This window comes from Megachile rotundata, chromosome 5, assembly GCF_050947335.1.
Source record: "Megachile rotundata isolate GNS110a chromosome 5, iyMegRotu1, whole genome shotgun sequence".
In the NCBI taxonomy this organism is placed as follows: Eukaryota; Metazoa; Arthropoda; class Insecta; order Hymenoptera; family Megachilidae; genus Megachile; species Megachile rotundata.
The window spans coordinates 14215618-14236932 of NC_134987.1; the positions used below are offsets into that span (position 1 = coordinate 14215618).

The 21315-nt window shown below is 32.9% G+C and overlaps 2 protein-coding genes across 3 annotated transcripts in view; both read right to left on the minus strand.

Annotated features, from left to right (window-relative positions):
- Positions 1–340: 340 nt before the first annotated feature.
- On the minus strand, positions 341–3999 carry LOC100882035 (uncharacterized). The gene is made up of 5 exons (XM_003702667.3): positions 3853–3999; positions 3673–3793; positions 2717–2868; positions 2489–2620; positions 341–1590 (listed from the first exon to the last, which is right to left on the minus strand). Exons 1-5 carry the CDS (start codon positions 3940–3942, stop codon positions 415–417), a joined length of 1671 nt encoding a protein of 556 aa, XP_003702715.2. The 5' UTR covers positions 3943–3999; the 3' UTR covers positions 341–414.
- Positions 4000–4347: 348 nt separating this feature from the next.
- The window catches only part of LOC100882143 (LON peptidase N-terminal domain and RING finger protein 3), a 90051-nt gene continuing 73083 nt past the window's right edge, over positions 4348–21315 (minus strand). The window contains exons 5-9 of one of the 2 annotated variants that reach the window (XM_012283824.2): positions 19561–19660; positions 18979–19193; positions 14207–14508; positions 11074–11281; positions 4348–10446 (exon numbers count right to left, since the gene is read on the minus strand). In XM_012283824.2, the coding sequence (XP_012139214.2) occupies positions 10084–10446; positions 11074–11281; positions 14207–14508; positions 18979–19193; positions 19561–19660 (1188 nt within the window). In that variant the 3' untranslated portion in view covers positions 4348–10083. The remainder of the gene's footprint in view (positions 10447–11073; positions 11282–14206; positions 14509–18978; positions 19194–19560; positions 19661–21315) is intronic. The other variant, XM_012283825.2, reaches the window with a different exon arrangement.

Sequence of the window (21315 nt, forward strand, 5' to 3'; positions counted from 1 at the left end):
CAGTTCAAAGTTCCTGCGCTCCAATATAATTCAATTCATATTATAATGAATTAAACTTACAAATCAACTAAATTAATTGAATTGAACCGAAAACGAAACACGTAGCGCCATCAAGGCACAGTTTGTCGAAACTAACCAAACAGTTTCAAAAGCGTTCATCCTGTTCGCCCGAAAAATGGCGCCACTTGTTCCCTTTTTAGTAAAAGTTCAATTAACATTGATTTTATTGATTAACATACTACATACTTACTATATATTTATTAATATTAATTTTATTAATCAACATACTATGTATTTATCAATAATTCTACGCGGTTTGCAATATATTCCCACAATCCAATCACAGTAATAATCCACAAATTTATTTCCTCAAACGTACACACGTACCACAAAAACAGTATTTACGACAAAATTTTACTTATAAAAACTGCCCATCGCCTTTTTCAATTCGTATCGATTAAGCTCCGGAATCGCTCCACCCGCCATCTTACGAAACGAATTTTTCGCTCCCAACGAACGTAACACGCTCATTTTATCCATTACTTTTCGAGTACCCCGTTTATCTTCATTCTCCCTCTGTGGCTCAATATTTTTATGATAATACCGTTCAAAGTACTCGTCAAATTCCATCGCGTCGTCGTACTCATTTTTGTTTGGAACTTTCTTCCCAACATTCGCTGTCTTACGTTTAGCCACTGATCTGCCCGACAAGTCGCTCTTGTTGACGGAATCTACCGATTTGCCAGTGAGAGGCTCCGATTTCTCGGACAATCGATCCAGAGTCGCTTTGCCGCTCTTCAAGAGTCCCCTAGGATGATCCATCTTGTCGTTCAACTCGAACAACTTCGCGTCCCCGCCGGAAAGTCTCGACTTCTCGAAGCTGCCTTCGAATATGCTTCCAGGGCTGTGCATGTTCTTTAAACTGGCCTCGATAAGGTCCGCCAAATCCAGACAGTCGTTCTTCACCACCGAACGTAATCCCTGATCGTCCAGAACGGCCGAGGCGGTCTTTAAAATCGTAGATTTGCTTTGACCGATCTTCTTCGTTTTGTTCTTCGGTTTCAACTTAGCCGGATCCTCCTGAACCGATTTCATCACCGGTTTCTCGTTCTTGCCTTTCGGGTTAACGATTTTCGATTTCGAGTTTTCCTCCGATGTCTTCAAACTCGAGTTGCTGTATTTTGGGTCAATTTTCCGAGTCCTGTTTTGCTTCAACTTTGTCTCGCTTGGTTTGTCTTTTAATGAATCCTTGGTTTCTATTTTGGCCTCGAGTTTGGTGCTAGATTGCTGTTTCATGGATTTCATGTTCTTCTGCGCTGCGGTTTGCAGCGAACGAATGAGGGAATTCTTCTTCTCGGATGATTGCAATTTTTCTTTTTCTATTGTTGCTCCGTCGAGACGGCTTTCGGACAATTTTCTGGGGACGGGGTTCTGAACGATTTTCTTTGGAACGTTTTTTGGTGGCTTTTTTGGAGGTTGATTTTCTGCTGCAGCGGGTTTGGGGAATCTGCCGAAATTGGGGGCTCTTGGGAAGTCTTCGGGTTTTGGGGGAGATTTTGTTTGCTTCGTTATGGGTCGAGGTCGAGACATCTGAAGATAAAGTAGTTAAGTGAAGAAAGTGGCAAAATTTGACAGCAAAGAAAAGCTCATTTAACTTGAAAAGTTCAAAGAAGTGATCTGCTGATTATTAATACAAATGTACTAAATATAATAAATATATTAAAAATAATAAAGATAGTGATTATACTAAAAATGGCAAAGACAGTGAATATACTAAATATAAGTGTGCTATTAGTATAAATGACGACTAAAATAAATGTGCTTAAGTTTATGAAACCTGATTATTCACGTAATTAACTGAGAACGAATAATCCCATTGACGGTTAAATGATATAACATACATATAATATAGCTCGTATGATATAATATCATTTCTATATTAACATATAAAGATTGTAAGGTGCGGTATGGATTATTGGATACATTCTATACGTAACTTAATCTATAAATGTCAGATTGAGTAAATAAAAAAATTATTGTTACTGAAAATTTCATTTGATATGGTCTTCATTGCAATTTTGTATAATTGTATAAACAAAAGTAACTTGTTATTTCTCTATTAATTGTTTCTTCATAGAATAATTGTCCAGATTTAGAAGACAAGAACTCTTGAGAAGAACTCTTCTCAGGAGAACTCAGTTTGAATAGAACGAAAAAGTAGTAAAACATTAATTAATAACAAGCATCATACTTGTTGAAAACTGTAACTAAAGCAAGTCATTTTTTTATTAGAAACCATTACTTTTTATAAACCATTTTTAGGATAATTTTACTATGATATTTTTAACATCCTCGAATGTTTACAAATAAAAAATTCTTCCATCTTTATTATAGTAACGTTGAATTCTTAATTGTATAAAAATGAAAATAAATTGGGAGTCTGTTGTAAGAGAATAATAAATAGAATAGTAATAATAAGATGTTTGACCTTTATTAATCCCTGCATTTGCGCCATCTGAAATAATTCCTTCCACGAAATGGCTTCCAACTTTCCGTACGGTCTTTTCAATGGCTTGTATTTCTTGTACAATGCTTTCCACACAGAATTATCATCGAAGACCTAAATGTTTATTAATAAAATCCATCGTGATTAATATGATTCATTTTATTAGGTTGTTGATATTTATACGATTATTTTTTATAATATTTCTGTCACCTCTTTAGCAACGTGCGATAAGGATGATAATTGAACGATGTCCTGCACCGTCAGATATCTGATTAATTTCTCGATTAAACACTTTGGCAATGTTAGCAATGAGTTTCTCTGACCGGAAGCGATGTATCTTATGTGTATTAACAAATATTTACCTGTTGGATTGATAACATTTCGTGGACGTTATGAAACATTTAGAACAGTTCAAAAAATATATTTTCATTTGGATACATTATTGTACCACAAAATTGGTACTTTTATGCATTATTTTGAGATGTGACGCCATTGCAAAATTGTCAAGCTTATTAATAATCAATTATAAGAAAATATTGCAGCAATAACACACAGCAAAAATGTGCATAATAAATAAAATAAAAGATGCAACATATGAAACATATGTGACAAATATATTTGGCTTTGAGAACAAAATAAAAGTAAAATATTAAACAGATTATTAATAATGTGGGAGGAAATAAAGAAGACCAAACAAAAATTTAATGAAATGTGTACATTCAGTTTCTTCTCAAAATATTACATATTAAGCATGTAAGAAATAATACAGAAAATATTTTAACAGATATAAACAATGTAAAATGATACTACAACGTAGTTTCCTACATTTCAACATTTCATCCAAAGAGAAGGAAGGACTAAGTTTACTGCACTCATTAATGAATTATAACCCGAATATAATAACCTTATAATTTTTTAATGTTATGAATAATTTTATAACAACTTCATCGCATATAAAGAATATCTAACTATGTAAGATATACTTCGTCAGACATGTAACTTTCTCCAAATCTTTAACATTTCAGTCCTTCTCCAATGGTTTTTATCGAACCATTCTCAACAGAGAACTCTACGGTTATCCTTCAAGCTATTTTATTTTGGTATTTAGTAGCTATTTTCACTGCGATATCGCAGTGCTTATCAATTCGCAATTGACATTTGATTACCAAAAATACGTCGAATTTCGTCCTGCAGCAGTTTGTCCTGCGTGAAATCGTCGAAACTGGCGGTTCGCACGACTGGCAGTTTATGGGGACCGTGCGAGATTCTCCAGAGATAAAGAATCACCTGCAAAATGGATAAAGTTACTAGGCAGAATCGCGAGAACGCGACCTATTCGTGAGCACCTGGTCACCGAGTACTCTGAGCCCATAGTAATCTCTGCTAGGCGAAGGTGCTATCGAATACTTTTCCAGATACTCGATCTTACCGCTCATACTCGACGCATCCAACTCCGAAAAATCTCCACGTTCGACCTGAAACTGCTTCGAAGTCGCCTGAAGGAAAAATCTTCACGTTCGACTTGAAACTGCTTAATGTCATTTCGATTAATGATACAGTAGACTCTTGTTATTTTAGCCGCTTCGCAATTTTAAAAATAAATATCGCAAGGAAAAAAATAAGATATTCATATCAGGAATTGGTTCTTCAATAAGAATTATTCGAATCATAGATGCATCATGAGTTATTTTAGCAAGAAATTAATTAACCCTTAATCTTTACCTTTTCCTCTCATCAATATTTTTCATTCCTGTATAGAAAGTACCGTAAGCCTTCGATTATTTATTATATCTTAAACCTAACTAGTTGTCAGAACAAGAAAGGTGATAAAGGATGCACAGTTTTCAGTTTCATCAATATTTTATTACAATAGTTCCATATGAAGAGATGAAGATAAATATAGAAATGTCGAAGTAAAAATGGAAAGTTGCGTGACTATACACACTATTTTGTAATGTTACGTTATAACAATATACAATAAGTAGGCTATACAAGTAATATCACAATGCATGATTCACAACTTCGTAAAAGTCTAGAGAAGAGAATATAAATCTAAAGACACAGGACACTGGTGTCCCTGTTGATTAGAAACTCGAGATGATAAAAAAAAATTGAAGAGAAAAGAAAATATGCTTCCTCCGTTTCTTCGTTTACGCTACACACTCTTGAGAATCGGAAATATATAATATTGTATACATACGTTATGTACTGTTACGCACGTGTTCGAATAATGCCAATTCGCAGCAGTTGTCGTTATTCGTTCAATAATATAGAATATCGACGGTACTAAAAGCTAATAGTATTGTAGACAGTACTTGACTTCGTAGTAAATAGTACTTTCCTTATTCGTAATTATAATAAAATAATAGTAATAATGATAATTATAGTAATAGTAACAATGAATAAAAGATTAATTTATCAATGACAACAGACGCGTATGAATTCTTTTGTTTCTTGTCGTGTAATGTTTGATTGCATGGTTGATATGACGTTCCCTAGCTCTTCAAACGATCGCTATATATCTCGAACGACGTTAAAAAACCGCATGAAAATAAATTACTATACGCTACCATATTCGAGAAGTCTTATGAGCGACGGAATAAACTTATAGGCTCGTATTCATAACACTGTATTATCACTAAACGATACAACTCTGTTCTCGCCAATGAATTTTTTTCGTCGATAATGACTTTTGATTAATCGTTTCATTCAAAAGGCAAATTGGTCGACGTGAAAAATATTACCGATACACTTTTAATATCAATCGAGGTTATTGGTAATTACGTAGAATATTGTATTAACCCTTTGCGGTCCTTTTGTTATACTCAGTCACCACATTGACTGATCTTATATTACACAAAATCAATATTCACAGTCATTTTAGAGGTTATATTATATCAAGAATTTCGAGTAAGACACCAACTCCAATAACAAGTTGGAGACAACGGTAGGTCTAGTTAATATCCTCTCAATAAATTTCACGAAATTAAACGCTTTCTCCAAAAACTTTAAAAGTATTAATCCTTTGCGCTCGAGAGGCGCTTCTTAGGCGCCATTCGATTTAATACAATAATATAAAAGAAGCATTATTTAATTAATTCTATAATAGTGCTTATGTGATGTATAAACGTAATGAAATAGACAATAGTGGAAATTATTAGTAGAGAAATAATAACTTCAAAAGAAATCATTTAACATTTTAATTAATATTTCAAAGTTGCTGTTTGTAAACAGTAAAATTATCTTCGAGTGCAAAGGGTTAATCATAATAATTTTGTAGTCGAAACGTGCGACTTTTGTGATCGTGAAACTGTCATAGACAGTTTTTTTGGGGTTAACGTTCAACGACTCTAAACTCTCGATATGTACCTGAAGTTTAAAAAGGAATTATTAAATTTTGTTTTCCTTTATAAGCTTGCAGGTATTACTGTTCAAAATTCTGACCAGTAATATGTGTAAACTGAATACTGCAAAGGGTTAATATTGAGGTGTAGAATATAATCTAGAATAATTTTTAGACAATAACCACTCGATAAAGTTCTGTCATATAATTCCCTGTTAACGTTCGGTTTTTTAAGTAGACAAAGAACTTATTTTAATTCACAGGAGAACTATACTATTCACGTCCAATAATTCCTCGTTTAGAGATCTATTTCCAGAGCCCCGAAAGCGGGGATTTATCGAGTAGCTATTGTAAAATAATAAAAAGTAGAAACTGGAATTTCAGTGAACTCTGAATGTAGCATTTAACATAATTTAACACCTTCAGACCCACTTCTGCAATATTACACAATATCACAATTATTACATGTGTAATATTGCAAACAATTTATGTTACTCTTCAACCAAACTAATTTTTTTTATTAATAAATTAACATAGTCAATTTTAGCACACTGCATTATCACTAGAAATGTGAAACAATACAACTATCATGTAAAAAAATATTAATTTAATTATCAAAGTTGTGTCAACAAAATTTTCATGTTTCTTGAAAAATAAGTTGAGTTACAAGAGTACATAACAAATTACTCACGAAATTTTTATAATAAATGTAAAGATCCTACGTAATTATTACATATATCCTACGTAATTACCAAATTATTAATTTTATAATTGCTTATACATATATACTTCGATCAATCTAATTAAAATCGTGTTAAACTTTCCAAACAACGATTGAATTAACTTTGTATTAGCGGAGTAAAGAAGTATAGTTCGTTTTATTAGAGCGTTCTGAATACTGGCCAAACAGCATAAAAAATTGAGTTTCGTGCCCACGTCAAGAACGCTTTGCCACGTAGACTGATCGTTGTTGTTGTAACTCCTTTCAATCATGGTCGATTATGAGAAGCTGAGCGAAAATTCGAACATTTCCTTCATAAGTTCTTGTATTTATTAACATCTTCTAGATCTACTTCAATCGCTATATTCATCGTTCTTTATCGGTGATTCATAATTTGATACACGTTAACTGTTAACAAACACCTGATGTTTTCAGGTTATAACTTATAACTTAAAATAATTTTCAGGTTATAATTTGAAATTTGAAGATTTAGGTAGAATTTTAGAGAATTGGGAAGATAGACATTTAGAAGTTTGTAAATGTAGAAAGATAGGAAGACAGAGATTTTGAAATTTGAAGAGGCAGAAAGTGAGAAAGACAGTGATTATAAAATTTGGAAATAGAGAATGTCAGAAAAATAGAAATGTAGAAATTTGATGACTTAGGAAGTCAAAGTTTGATGAGTTTCATTACTTTAGAATCTAAAAATTCCGAAATTCGATTCAAATTTAAAAATCTAGAAATTTAGACGTTCGATTATTTGAGCATCTAGAAATTTGACAATTTGAAAATCTAAAAATTTAGAAATTCCATAGTTTGAGATTCTAGATATTTAAAAATTTAGATATTTAGAAATTCGATAATTTGAGAATCTAGAAATTTAGAAATTCGATGATTTGAGAATCTAGAAATTTAGATATTCGATAATTTGAGAATCTAGAAATTTAGAAATTCGATAATTTGAGAATCTAGAAATTTAGAAATTCGATGATTTGAGAATCTAGAAATTTAGATATTCGATAATTTGAGAATCTAGAAATTTAGATATTCGATGATTTGAGAATCTAGAAATTTAGAAATTCGATGATTTGAGAATCTAGAAATTTAGAAATTCGATAATTTGAGAATCTAGAAATGTAGAAATTCGATAATTTGAAAATCTAAAAATTTAGAAATTCGATAATTTCCAAATCTAAAAATTTAGAAATCCCATAATCTGGAAACCTGAAAATTTAAATTCGATAATTTCAGAATCCATGAATTTAGAAATCCCATAATCTGGAAACCCAAAAACTTAAAGAGTCCAAAATTAATAACTTGAAAATCAAAGTTTAGAAATTATTTACTCGAATCTCTGAAATGTCAGAAATTCGATAACCTGAAAATTGAAAAAGAAATTAATCATGTATCAGAATATAGGAACGACCGACTCGAACGAGCTAAAACGTGTTCCCAGCAAAATGGAGCTACCCATCACTACTTCTCTATCCTCTAACCGTTTGTACTCGGCACACTCGTGACAAACGCATCGTTCCTCATGGTTGTACCATCGTTATGAGTATATAATGTTATGTATAACCGCGTGATTCGTCTCGACAGGTAAAAAGTATCGTCGGGTACGATCAACATAAGCGTAACGACGACGACGTGCGTACCTCTGATTGCAACGCATAATATGCTCCTGTACGTGTATACATAAATGTGTGTGTATACATATAGATATATGTATATATAATATTATCTGGAAGAACAGATTTGCGTATTGCAACAGCGCGAAGAACGCCGTAACGCCTTACCGAGGCAAACGATATCTTCTTGTCTCGGATATGTGACTCTATCGCCTATTTTGGTCGTGTATAATCGGTATTCTAATCGATGATCGAGATCGTCGCTTGTGAAACGTGTGTATTTGAAAATTGACGGTAATTAACTTAATTAGTTTAACTTAAGTCTGATAACGCGTTAAATAAATGGCTGATTAGAGGATTCCGGTAATGTTTATTCGCTACAATAGAATTATATAAGACTGCGTTTAGACAGGTAATTAGTTATTAGATTTGCAATTTGCTACTTATATCAAAACAGGCCAAATAGCGCGTCATTTTTTGATATACAGCTTGACACAACATTTGGGGGACTTATACTATAACTTTAGTATATAGATTACTAGATAACTTCACTTTTCAAGTTTTATCTAACGTGGAGCTCAAGGACTTGTTTCAAACTTGATGGAAAAATATTCTGATGAATTTAATACATCATGGTTAGGTTAGGTTTGCACGGACCCTGATTTAACAAAGTAAAAACTCAAAGTGTAAGCCTTACTGTTGCATAAATTAATTTTGGTTTAAGTATTGAAATATTATTTAAGAGCAGAGACTCCTAAAATGTGGATCCAGACTCACTGATGCATCACAAGTTAATTTTGGGTTACGTTAAACATTAGGATCATAAGTTCCCAACATGTGGATGCACTAATGGCTTTCAAGCTGCTTTTAGGTTATGTTAAATATCAAGTCTTCCAAAGTGTGGGTCCAGACTTATTGTTAGCTCAAGTTAATTTCGAGTTAAGTATTAAACTATAACAGATTTAGTTCCACACTATCTATCCTCTACCACAGGAACACTAATGCGTTATACGCGATACTTAATTATGTATAATACATACTAGTAAATGATTGCTTCTGGCATTTGATTTTGTCCTGTTTAGAAGAGGACAGACAGCGTGGGATCTTGATATAACTAATTATTAACTGTATTAACTTATTTAACTTTCTGTATTAACTTATTTCTGTTCTAGATTCATCAGAATTTGATCAAATTCGATAACCTGATTGTGACTTTTCCAATATGTCAGACTTTCAATATCTATCAATCTACAGTACTTTCCGATAAATTTGATACAATATCATATTTATCCATTAAAGGATCCAGTTGAAAATGATTAAAAAACTGTTAAAAACCAAAAGAAGCTAGGAATCCTCATAGTTCACTTAATTACAGTTAATTACACGATCATCGTCGACTACAGACTATTACTTTCTTGTTCCACTCTAAAAGTTAGGACTCATAGACGCGACCGCGTAATTTAGTCAATTTTCAAAATAGCCACACCGCTCTTTCTCTACGATGAACCGAATGATCATTCTACTTTCATGCTTATCATTAATTTTCGTGTTATCCTCGCACATCATCGTTCCGTCGATAAGGCGCTCGGCTGAGTAAGTTTAACGAGTACCAAATAAGAAAGAGAGAAACAGTACTCGAGTTAAAACGCAACTAACAGGATTAAGTATAAGAAAGAAACTGGAAAACCGTCGCGGACAAAAAGTCCCCATACAGGGTTATTCCCGCTGGTTCCCGCGTGTATATTAAATATCGAGTAAAAAGTAGTAATCTTCGATAGGCTACTCTGCAAGTACTTTGTACATCGAGTGAAAATCGAAATCCCTTCAGCGTGGAAAAAAATGGTCTGAAATGAGGACGTGCTCCTCGTTCTTCTCCAGTTTCCCATTAAGTCTGTTGAACCATGGAAACCGCGGTGTCGGTTATACCACCCTCGTCCCGACAGATGCTGGAGGAGGTGGTTGTCTGCTCCGAGGACGCCGGGGCAACCGTCAGTTGCCTTTGCTCCATGTGATCGAGGGTCTTCTCGATTGCCCTTAATCTCTTCTCCAGGCTCGTTGTGCCCAGAATTCCCACTTGTAGCTGAGGACCCAGAGGAAGAATCGCCAGCAACCACCACGTCCACGATGGACCATCCGGCAAACGAGGCCAATCCTCTTCCGTGTCTGGCATTCGACCGAATACTCGCTGGATTTCGGTCTGCTGCGAAGATGGCACCGTTTCCCACCATTTTCTGCCTTTCGTTCTCACCTGGTAACATTATTTTAGAAAACCTGAACATGTGATCACTCTTTCTGAAATGGCGGTCGATACAAATTTGGTGAAGGATACAGTGGATTAATTATGTTATGACAAAGCACCTTATGATATATTTGATGAGATTAGCACAACTTAGGTGTGCACGTAAAATGTATAAGTTTTCAATTATTCGTGTGGAAAGAACAATTTATGCTCGCGTTTTTGACTGACAGAGTACTATCAATTTTTGAAAATAATCATAGAAATATGACGGTAATTTGTGTATACTTTTTCTGTACAATGTGTATAGTGTCATATTAAATATTTAGATAGGGACGTTTAAGCTGGTTAACCTCAAAAACGATTTTTAATTTATGCACATAAAGAAAATTATTTTTAAGCAACACGCAAGTTGTTGAAAAGTAAAATAAAATGTAACTGTTATCTGAATATAAATGTATAAATAAACACAACTGTAACACGAATTAACTAAAGAGATGTGCAATGACTTCAAAATGGCGGCCATCTATTAAACGATAGCACTAATAGTTTTGAGAGCTGCATCAAAAATAGCGAAATGTGATGTTTAATTAAAGCGTTAATTTCTAATTAATTTGTATTCTAAGACAGATAGTTTACCTTGTCATGCAGCTCCAGCAGGTTCAACAGTTGGTCTTCCTGCACCATTGTGTCCCTCAGGAATTCGACTTGAGCCGTGTCATAGCCATCCCTTTCACCCCCAGAGAGAACCCTGAATCTCCTACCGCCTACTGTGCTAAGGATACTACATCCATCTTTCAGTAAAACTCTGTCCCGAATTTCCAGCATGGTGCCATACTCCGCGTATCTGGAAAAGCATTAAACTTCCCTTTTATTTCGGAATGTTTGCTGATTTTGATCGATGACTTCAAGAGTTTATGAATTAGTAGTCAAATACTTTTTGTAGTTCCATTAAAAGATTTGTGGGAGGGTGGTAACAGGAATTGAACTCAGAATTATGTAACCTATTAATTTTGTAATGTATACAATGTAATGTATATTTATGTATTTTTGTAATATAATGTATGTAATAAGATATTTATTGTTCAAGCTATCGAACATGTAGTTTAATGTATAAATTAAATTGTAAATGTTCTGAAGTCTAACGATGCTTAAATAGATAAGATGAGTGTACATTAAAACTGAATTCATTAATTTTGATTAATGATTCAATAAATCAATCAACATTATTAATAAATCAATCACTATTATCAATCTAATAAATCAATCAATATTATCAATGTAACAAATAAATCAATATTATCAATGTAACAAATGAATCAATATTATCAATGTAACTGAATTAATATTATTAATATAATAAATAAATCACTAAAAAAAAATATTAGTTATTTTTCATGAAACAAAAATTTTTCGTTAGATATTTAAAGAATTATAAGTTACGTCATTGTCATTTTGTAGAACCACTTTTGACTGTGAATACAGGTCTGATGAAAAATAACGTTTATTTGCATCTTTATATAAGAATGATCGTTAGTAGCCATTTACATACAAGAGATATCAAAAATTCTAGACTGGATTGTCTGCAATCCGTTACTTCCTGTCGCCGATAGACTGAACGGCTCCAAGATGTGCAAATAGGCGAATTTGCAGACGCTGTTCCACCCACGCGTAACGTCAGTTATTTTCTCAGACATTAAGTTCAAACAAGCTACATATCTCGGGTGAGGCAACTAACACGCTATTAGCTTTCTCGTAAATTCGCTGCTATGCAAAAATGTTCCAGGAGAAACTGTGTGATACGAACTATAGCATGGTACTAGCATTTCTGTACTTTAGGTGTCTCCCAAAATCTCAAAATTAATTTCGTAACTTTTTAGAAAATGTTTATTGGTATTCAGGGATATAGAGATTCAAGGGTATGGGAATTTAGGATTATAAGGATTTCTCGAATATAAGGACATTTCAGATCTCAATAATATTGTATATTATTGATTATAATACCAGATCTCCAAATCCCCCAATCCCCAAATCCCCAAATCCCCAAATTCCTAAATTCCTAAAATCCCTAAATTTCCAAATCCCCAAATTCCCAAATTTCCAAATTACCAAATTAACAAGTTCCTAAATCCTCAAATTCCCAAATTCCCAATTGGAATATGAATAATTCGGAATTGTTGCGTTAAGTGCTTCATACCGTATACAATGTTTCACTAATGTATAAACAGAGAGAGCAGAGAACATTGTAACATTGGCCACGTGTATAATTCAAAGCTTTAAAACGAGATATTTGAACAATGAATACTTCGCGTACAACAGACTAAACAAGCTTTACGCATCCTCTAGAGTACAGTTTATCGTGTACATAATTATTTTCTCGTCTGCTGAATGTTATTTATATCTCATAGCACTTAAGCGATACTCAATAAGAGCACTTTAACAAAGCAACGCACGAGCAACACGCATGGGACAACCATATATGTAATTAAAGAGTCATTCATTTCAATGAAATTTTCTTTGTTGGGGAAGATTAGTTAGATTCATGATGTGTTCTTTCGAATGGGATTAATACGGGGTGTTGGAATTTTGGATAAAGAGTGTAACTCAAAATGGTGACATTTTAATGTGTACTTGGATTATGAAAGACGATATTTGGATATTTTAAATATTTTAAATTGGGATTTGGGAATTGGAGGATTTAGGGATTTGGGGATTTGAGGATTTGGGGATTTGGGGATTTGAGGATTTGAGGATTTGGGAATTTGAGGATTTGGGGATTTGAGGATTTGTGGATTTGTGGATATGTGGATTTGTGGATATGTGGATTTGTGGATATGTGGATTTGTGGATATGTGGATTTGTGGATATGTGGATTTGTGGATATGTGGATTTGTGGATATGTGGATTTGTGGATATGTGGATTTGTGGATATGTGGATTTGTGGATATGTGGATTTGTGGATATGTGGATTTGTGGATATGTGGATTTGTGGATATGTGGATTTGTGGATATGTGGATTTGTGGATATGTGGATTTGTGGATATGTGGATTTGTGGATATGTGGATTTGTGGATATGTGGATTTGTGGATATGTGGATTTGTGGATATGTGGATTTGTGGATATGTGGATTTGTGGATTTGTGGATATGTGGATTTGTGGATATGTGGATTTGTGGATATGTGGATTTGTGGATATGTGGATTTGTGGATATGTGGATTTGTGGATATGTGGATTTGTGGATATGTGGATTTGTGGATATGTGGATTTGTGGATATGTGGATATGTGGATATGTGGATTTGTGGACATGTGGATTTGTGGATATGTGGATTTGTGGATTTGTGGATTTGTGGATATGTGGATTTGTGGATTTGTGGATTTGTGGATTTGTGTATTTGTGGATATGTGGATTTGTGGATATGTGGATTTGTGGATTTGAGGATTTGAGGATTTGAGGATTTGAGAATTTGAGAATTTGAGAATTTGAGGATATGGGGATTTGGAGATTTGGGAATTTAGGGATTTGACAAATTGTGGATTTGGGAATTTGGGAATTAGAGATGTAGGAAATTTTAGAATTTAAAAATTGGAAAGTTGAAAATGGAAATTTAATATCTTGAAAATGTAGAGATCTACTAATTAAGGTATTATTGCTAAAACTCTTTTCTGAGTTCAATTCCATGCTCAATAAGGTAATCAATTCTTTGAGAATCGATCAAAATTGTTAATAAACACTTTAAGAATCGATAAGAATAATTAATCAATGCAATTACCTTTTCGTCCCCGTGGCTTCTCTGTTGAGACACGCGGCGATGCCAAACTGTCTCACCCCGCTTTCTACACATCTCCTCACCATCAGCCTATATCTCGGTTCATAAACGAACAAGGGACACGCGACACAAGGGAATGCTGTTGTGCAAACAAAAACCGCGATCTCCTCGCTGCCCAACAGCCCTAATCCTTGGACCAATTCTAATCGGTGGCTGGTTGCCCTGGAGGCATACTCCGCGGGCGCCACGGTCTTCAAAGCTCTCTCCACGAACTCTGTCACCGTCTTCTGGCTGCTGGCCAAATACTGAAAGCAAAGGACACTATGTTAAATCGACCGGAAGCTTCGTCCTTCTCGAGAGGCAGTTTTCGATCCTGCAGTTAGGAAGCCTGACTCTTTCATGAGCAAATTCTCGCCGTTCCTTTGACGACAGCTTTCGAACTCGATGTCCTAGGGGACTGATATACGTCTATGAATACTCGATTGGACGTTTCGGTGCTTTTAAATATGTATATGGAGGTATATGAAGGTATACGAAGGTATATGGAAGTTAGTCATATATATTTTGGGTAGGTTTCAATCTATAGTGGTTTTGTTTATTTCAAATGTAATTATGAGAAGGAATAATGAATCGGATGTTTCGGTGGCTTTAAGTATGTAGTATATGAAGGTATAGTTATATGCATTTTGGGTAGTTTTTGAAATCATAGGTTTAGTTGCAATTATAAGTGTAATTATGAAGAGGTTAGAAACTACTGATGTGTTTGTTAGACTATGTTGATGATTTGAATTAAGCTTGAAAGAATGAACAGGCTTTACACCATTGTTTATTTTAATTCAATAGGTGGGTTAGAACCAATCTCCAAATTTACAAACTTCCAAGCTCCCAAATTCCAAATTCTAAAATTTCCTATTTTTCTAATCCCTAAATCCCCAAATCTCCAAATTTCCAAATTTCCAAATTTCCAAATTTCCAAATTTCCAAATATCCAAATCTTCAAATTTCTAAATTCCCAAATTCTCAAGTCCACATGTCCACAAATCCACATATCCACAAATCCACATATCCACAAATCCACATATCCACAAATCCACATATCCACAAATCCACATATCCACAAATCCACATATCCACAAATCCACATATCCACAAATCCACATATCCACAAATCCACATATCCACAAATCCACATATCCACAAATCCACATATCCACAAATCCACATATCCACAAATCCACATATCCACAAATCCACATATCCACAAATCCACATATCCACAAATCCACATATCCACAAATCCACATATCCACAAATCCACATATCCACAAATCCACATATCCACAAATCCACATATCCACAAATCCACATATCCACAAATCCACATATCCACAAATCCACATATCCACAAATCCACATATCCACAAATCCACATATCCACAAATCCACATATCCACAAATCCACATATCCACAAATCCACGTATCCACAAATCCACGTATCCACAAATCCACATATCCACAAATCCACAAATCCTCAAATCTCCAAATTCTCAAATCCCCAAATTTTTAAACCCATAAATCCTCAAATCTCCAAATTCTCAAATTCTCAAATTCCCAAATCCCTATATTCCCAATTTGTCAAATCTCTAAATCTCCAAATCTCCAAATCTGCAAATCACCGAATCCCCAATTCCCCAAATTCCCAAACCCTTTCCCACATCCCCACACAACCAAACTCTGCAATCCCCCCTCCATCACCCCAATATCCCAACGTCCAATTACAATCCCATCCCTCACAAATCACACCTTCATCAAAAAGCTAAACTTGACAACCCATTAACACCAAGTATCAATAACCTTGTTACAAGTATCAACAATATTCCTACATTATTGAAAAATTCGAAATGGATGATGATTTATTTATCAACAACGTTAATAATAACATGATTACGCAATGACGTAATGTGGGAAAAAAGTACATAGCCATTAACGATATCCAGAGTCAGAAAATTTGTTTAACGTCATTAAGGATGATGCTCGCGAGGACAATTGATAATGATGCCACGAACGCGGAAGCTTCTAACGGTGATCACAACAACCGCAAACAATCATTTCAATCTGCAGTATCGTTAACCGCTAGGAAGCATTATGTCTTACTTACGAACAGGTGTTGCCTGTTCTACGTTCACACAATTCTGGCCTAATAGCTTGCGACAAACGACAACCGTTTCGCGGAAATCTTAGTCAGAACAGCAATGCGAAAGTTCGTGTTTCAGGTTTCAAGTAATAGGTGATCAAGAATTGTGGTGTTTTATGGGGAAACGAGTTGTTGGATGGAAATTGAAGTGCAATTTTTGAGATTTTTTAAATGCTTAACGAAAGGAAAATATTTGTGAAGTTTTCTGGTTAAGGAATTGACAAGTTTTGGAGTTTTTAAGGGCCTTTCAAATATAAAATTTTCAACATTCGAATGTTCAATACATAGAGTTCTCAAGTTTTCAAATTTTTGTATTTTCAAGTTTTTAGATTGAAGTGAAAGTTTGGATTATCGAATTTTGGAATTATTTCACATTTTCGAGTTTTTAAATTCGAAAATTTTCAATAACTCAAATACTCAAATTTTCAAATTTCTAAGTTTCTTAAAGACCAATTTTCCAGATTTCTAAATTTCGACAATTTCAGATTTCTCAATTTTCAAATTTTTAAGAGCTCAAATTACTTGCACAATTTCTAAATTATAAAAATTACTAATTTCTCAAATTTTTCAAATTCCAAAAATTACTTTAAATTTTTCAATTTCCACAATCTCCTAAAATTCCTAAAATTCCTAAATTACCTAAAATTATTAAAAATTCTTAAAATTTCTAAATTTGCCAAATTTGCTAAATTTCCTAAATTTCCTAAAATTACTAAAATTATTAAAAATCCAAAAATTCTTAAAATTCCTTAAATTTCCTAATATTCTTAAAATTCCTAAATTACCTAATATTATTAAAAATTCCTAAAATTCCTAAAATTCCTAAATTCCCAAAATTACCTAAAATTATTAAAAATTCTTAAAATTCCTAAGTTTCCTAAATTACCTAAAAGTCTTAAAATTCCTAAAATTTCTAAGTTTCCTAAATTTCCTAAAATTACTAAAATTATTAAAAATCCCAAAATTAGTTGTCCTCACAACTGCATCTAAATACAAATAAAATGCGTTTACATTAATAACACATATGTCATTACGCACTTATTTTTATTACATAATGTTTGAGCAAACGATTGAATATGGAATAAGAAACGTGCGTAACATATTTATGAAAGCTCGTAACAGGAAAAATAGAGAATCGAGTCAAGTTTCCTAACGGTATAACATTAAAGACACTTGTTTCTTTTTGAATAATCGTTCACGGTATTCGCGTACTCGACGTTATCTCTAACAAAAGTTCGATAGAAAAACCCAAATCGTTCTTCTTCTTCTTCCTTTTCGATCGCGTTTACGCGTGACAGCCGGTTCGAGCTTACATAAGCTCGCGATAAAAAGTAGACCGTAAATCGCAAACTTTACGACTGCAAACAGCTATATATCCGTTAAATAAATTGAGGAATCTATCTTGTGCAACTTGACAACTTACGACATCTTGCGACAACTTAGAGAAGACCTTTGTTTGGTTTGTACATATGTGATGAGATAAATAACTATGATGCGGAGGTAGGTGTTATTCGATTAATACTCGAATGAAAGTTGCAAACAAATTTGTTCCAAAACAACGGAACTGAATAATGATCTTTTTATTCAAATGGAAATACCTTTAAATGTAAGAATGATTTTTCGAGGATCTTCGAATGAAAGTTTTGAATAATTTGACGTTACATAACAGAATCGAATTTCTAATCTGAATGAAGTTTTAGTTGGAGTCACTTGGTTAATTTAGGGTTTTAGGGATATTTTGGGGATTGGCGCTTAGATCTATTGATAGCATCAACGTTCGACTGTAAATGTGATTCAATGGTCTTAAGAAATTTAAAAAGTTTTAATATTTGATAAATTGGGTAAATTTGAAAAATGAGATTAAGTTCAAGGGTCGATACATTTATTAAGTTTGTTAATTTTGGTGAATTTTGTGATTTTGATAAATTTGGTAAATTTGATAAATTTGATCAGGTTCAAGGTTCGATAAATTTTTTAAGTTTTTTAATTTTGGTGAATTTTGTGATTTTGATAAATTTGGTAAATTTGATAAGTTTGGTGAGATTGGTAAATTTGACGAATTTATGGATTTCGAGATTTGAAGATTTGAAAAAGTAGAAACTCGTGAATTTTTGAAATTTAGAAATATATGAAGGTGGAAAACTCGACAAATTGAAAACTTGAAAACTTGAAGAATTGAAAACTCGAAGAATTGAAAATTCGAAGAATTGAAAACTCGAAGAATTGAAAACTTGAAGAATTGAAAACTTGAAGAATTGAAAACTTGAAGAATTGAAAACTTGAAAACTTGGAAACTTGGAAACTTGGAAACTTGAAAACTTGAAAAATTGAAGAATCGAAAACTCGAAAAATTGAAAATTTGGAACTTGAAAACTCGTAAACTTTGAAACTTGAAAACTTGAAAATTTGAAAATTTTGAAACTTAAAAACTTGAAGAATTGAAAATTTGAAAACTTGAAAAATTAAATAGTTGAAAAATTTCAGATTTCGTTTAACTTAAGTAACTAAAAAACTTGCAAATCTGAAGTGATGGAAATTTCAGATATCTTTTAAAATTGTAGAAAACAGAAGTTTACTTACATCCGCAAGAGACGTGACGCACAAAGGACAAGCTGATGAATAATCCAAACAGCGATCCAAACACATCCAGCAATACGTGTGGCCACATGGTGTTGTTACGGGTTTCCATAAAAGTCGACAGCATAAAATACAATCCAATTCTCCGGCTGTACCGCCGGAAAGAGGAGGAAATAAAATTTCTGCGGGCCTTGCTTCAAGTCCTGCAAAAATTAATTCTACAATCATAATGCATTAAATTACCTACATGAAATATTTAATAGAATTCATAAATTTTCAATGCAATTATAAAATGCAAAGAATATTTATTACATAAAATATTTAATACAAATTCTTAAAGCAATTAAAAAATACAAAAAATATTTTTGATAACTTCATTACGAAATTTGCAATTCATCTATGCTTGATGAAATACAAAAATTTGATATATGATTTTACTCTGAATATTTGCAAGACAGTACAACTAAAGGATTTAATAAGAAAATTGAAATCAAAATACTTTACTGAATCACTTTATTGTTCAATAAATTAATCGTGTTACGAGTGACCAGCTACTTAACTGCATACGTAATCAGTGAAACTTACTTTTCAATTTTTCAATATCTTGATAGAGACGATCTAAACCAGCTTGCAGCTTCGTGTTGTTTTGCGGTACTGTGCTTGAGAGAAGTCTCCTGCTAACAGTCTGCAATGAATCAACAAGCATAATTGGATTAAGCGCGAACTTTAATCTTAAATTATTAGGGCTGACACGATTAGAGCTCCTTTTCTTTGAAATACAATTCATCCTTATCTCTTACGGAGAACGCGCGTCCGATTGCGTAACAATTTAATGGATCAATTAATCGGCAAACCGGTAATTTGTTCGGAATCTAATTGCGAGATTTTTTATTTTGTTTTTCTTCTCTCATCGTCAATCACAGATCCTAAAACTATTATCTTGTAAAAACGTTTGTTTGTGTTGGTAAGAAATTTTGAATTCTTTTTACTGTTTTATGTGGGAATTAATTGCTTCATTAATATTTTTCAATTTTTCAATTCTTCAAGATTTTAAGTTTTCAATTTTGTGATTTCTCCATTTTTCAGATTTTCAATTTTTCAGATTTTCAAATTTTCAGGTTTCCAATTTTTCAGGCTTTCAATTTCTCAATTTTTCAGGTTTTCAATTTTTCAGGTATTCAATTTTTCAGGCTATGAATTTTTCAATTTTTCAAGTTCTCAAGTTTCCAAGTTTTCAAATTTCCAATTTTTCAATTTTTCAATTTTTCAATTTTTCAATTTTTCAATTTTTCAATTTTTCAATTTTTCAATTTCTCTATTGTTATAAAAATCTGTATCTGATTATTCACTTTCATAATATTATCACCTATTTTTTTAACCTAAGAAAGACTCCATAAAAAATAAAAAGTTTCAGGAAGAATCAGAATTAACTGTTACAAGAGCAGATTAAAAAATGGAAGACGAAGTTGATAACAAGAACCGACGAAACCTTGTTAAAGATTCTTAATTAAGCAGTTCAAATGATTACTTGTTATCGAACACCTGAAGCTTAACTCGACGAAGTCAACAGCAATTAAAACGTCTGGTTTATATAAGTTCTAGCAGACCAAATTATTGCCTCTGTGATATCCGTATTTCCTATCAATATGTAGTAATTGCAAATTAATTGTTAATTATGCGGGTTACGCGGCAAGAAGTAAATACAATCGAAGTCTAACATTGCGGTACACTCCTTTCAAGTAAACGAAATAATTAATCGTGATACGTGGAGGATCGGAAAAGTCATATAATCACTGAAGTAATCATTACCGTTCTGATAATTATTGCTTATGCGCTGAACGAATGTATAAAGAAGAGTAGTGGAAGGAAATTGATTCTGAGAGTCGACATTAGTTTCCTTCGTTTATAATTGTTGGTAATTAGAGATTTACAAATTATAGTCATAGGTACGGTGATTTACAAGCGGAATAATTATTTTAACTAATCTGAATGTTCACCTTTCTGTGATAACGTGCTTCTGTTTATACATTGTAGCTTCATTTTCTTGCACTTTCAATTTTGAGATTTGTAAATCTTTACATTTTTGAGTTTGCAAAATTCTAGTTTTCAGGTATAAAAATTTCTACATTTTTGAACTTTTAAGATACAAAGCACTGGAATATCAATTTTTCAATGTGTCAATTTTTCAATTTTTCAATTTTTCAATTTGTCAATTTGTCAATTTGTCAATTTTTCAATGTTTCTATTTTTCAATGTGTCAATTTTTCCATTTTTCAATTCTTCAATTCTTCAATTTTTCAATTTTTCAATTTTTCAATTTTTCAATTTTTCAATTTTTCA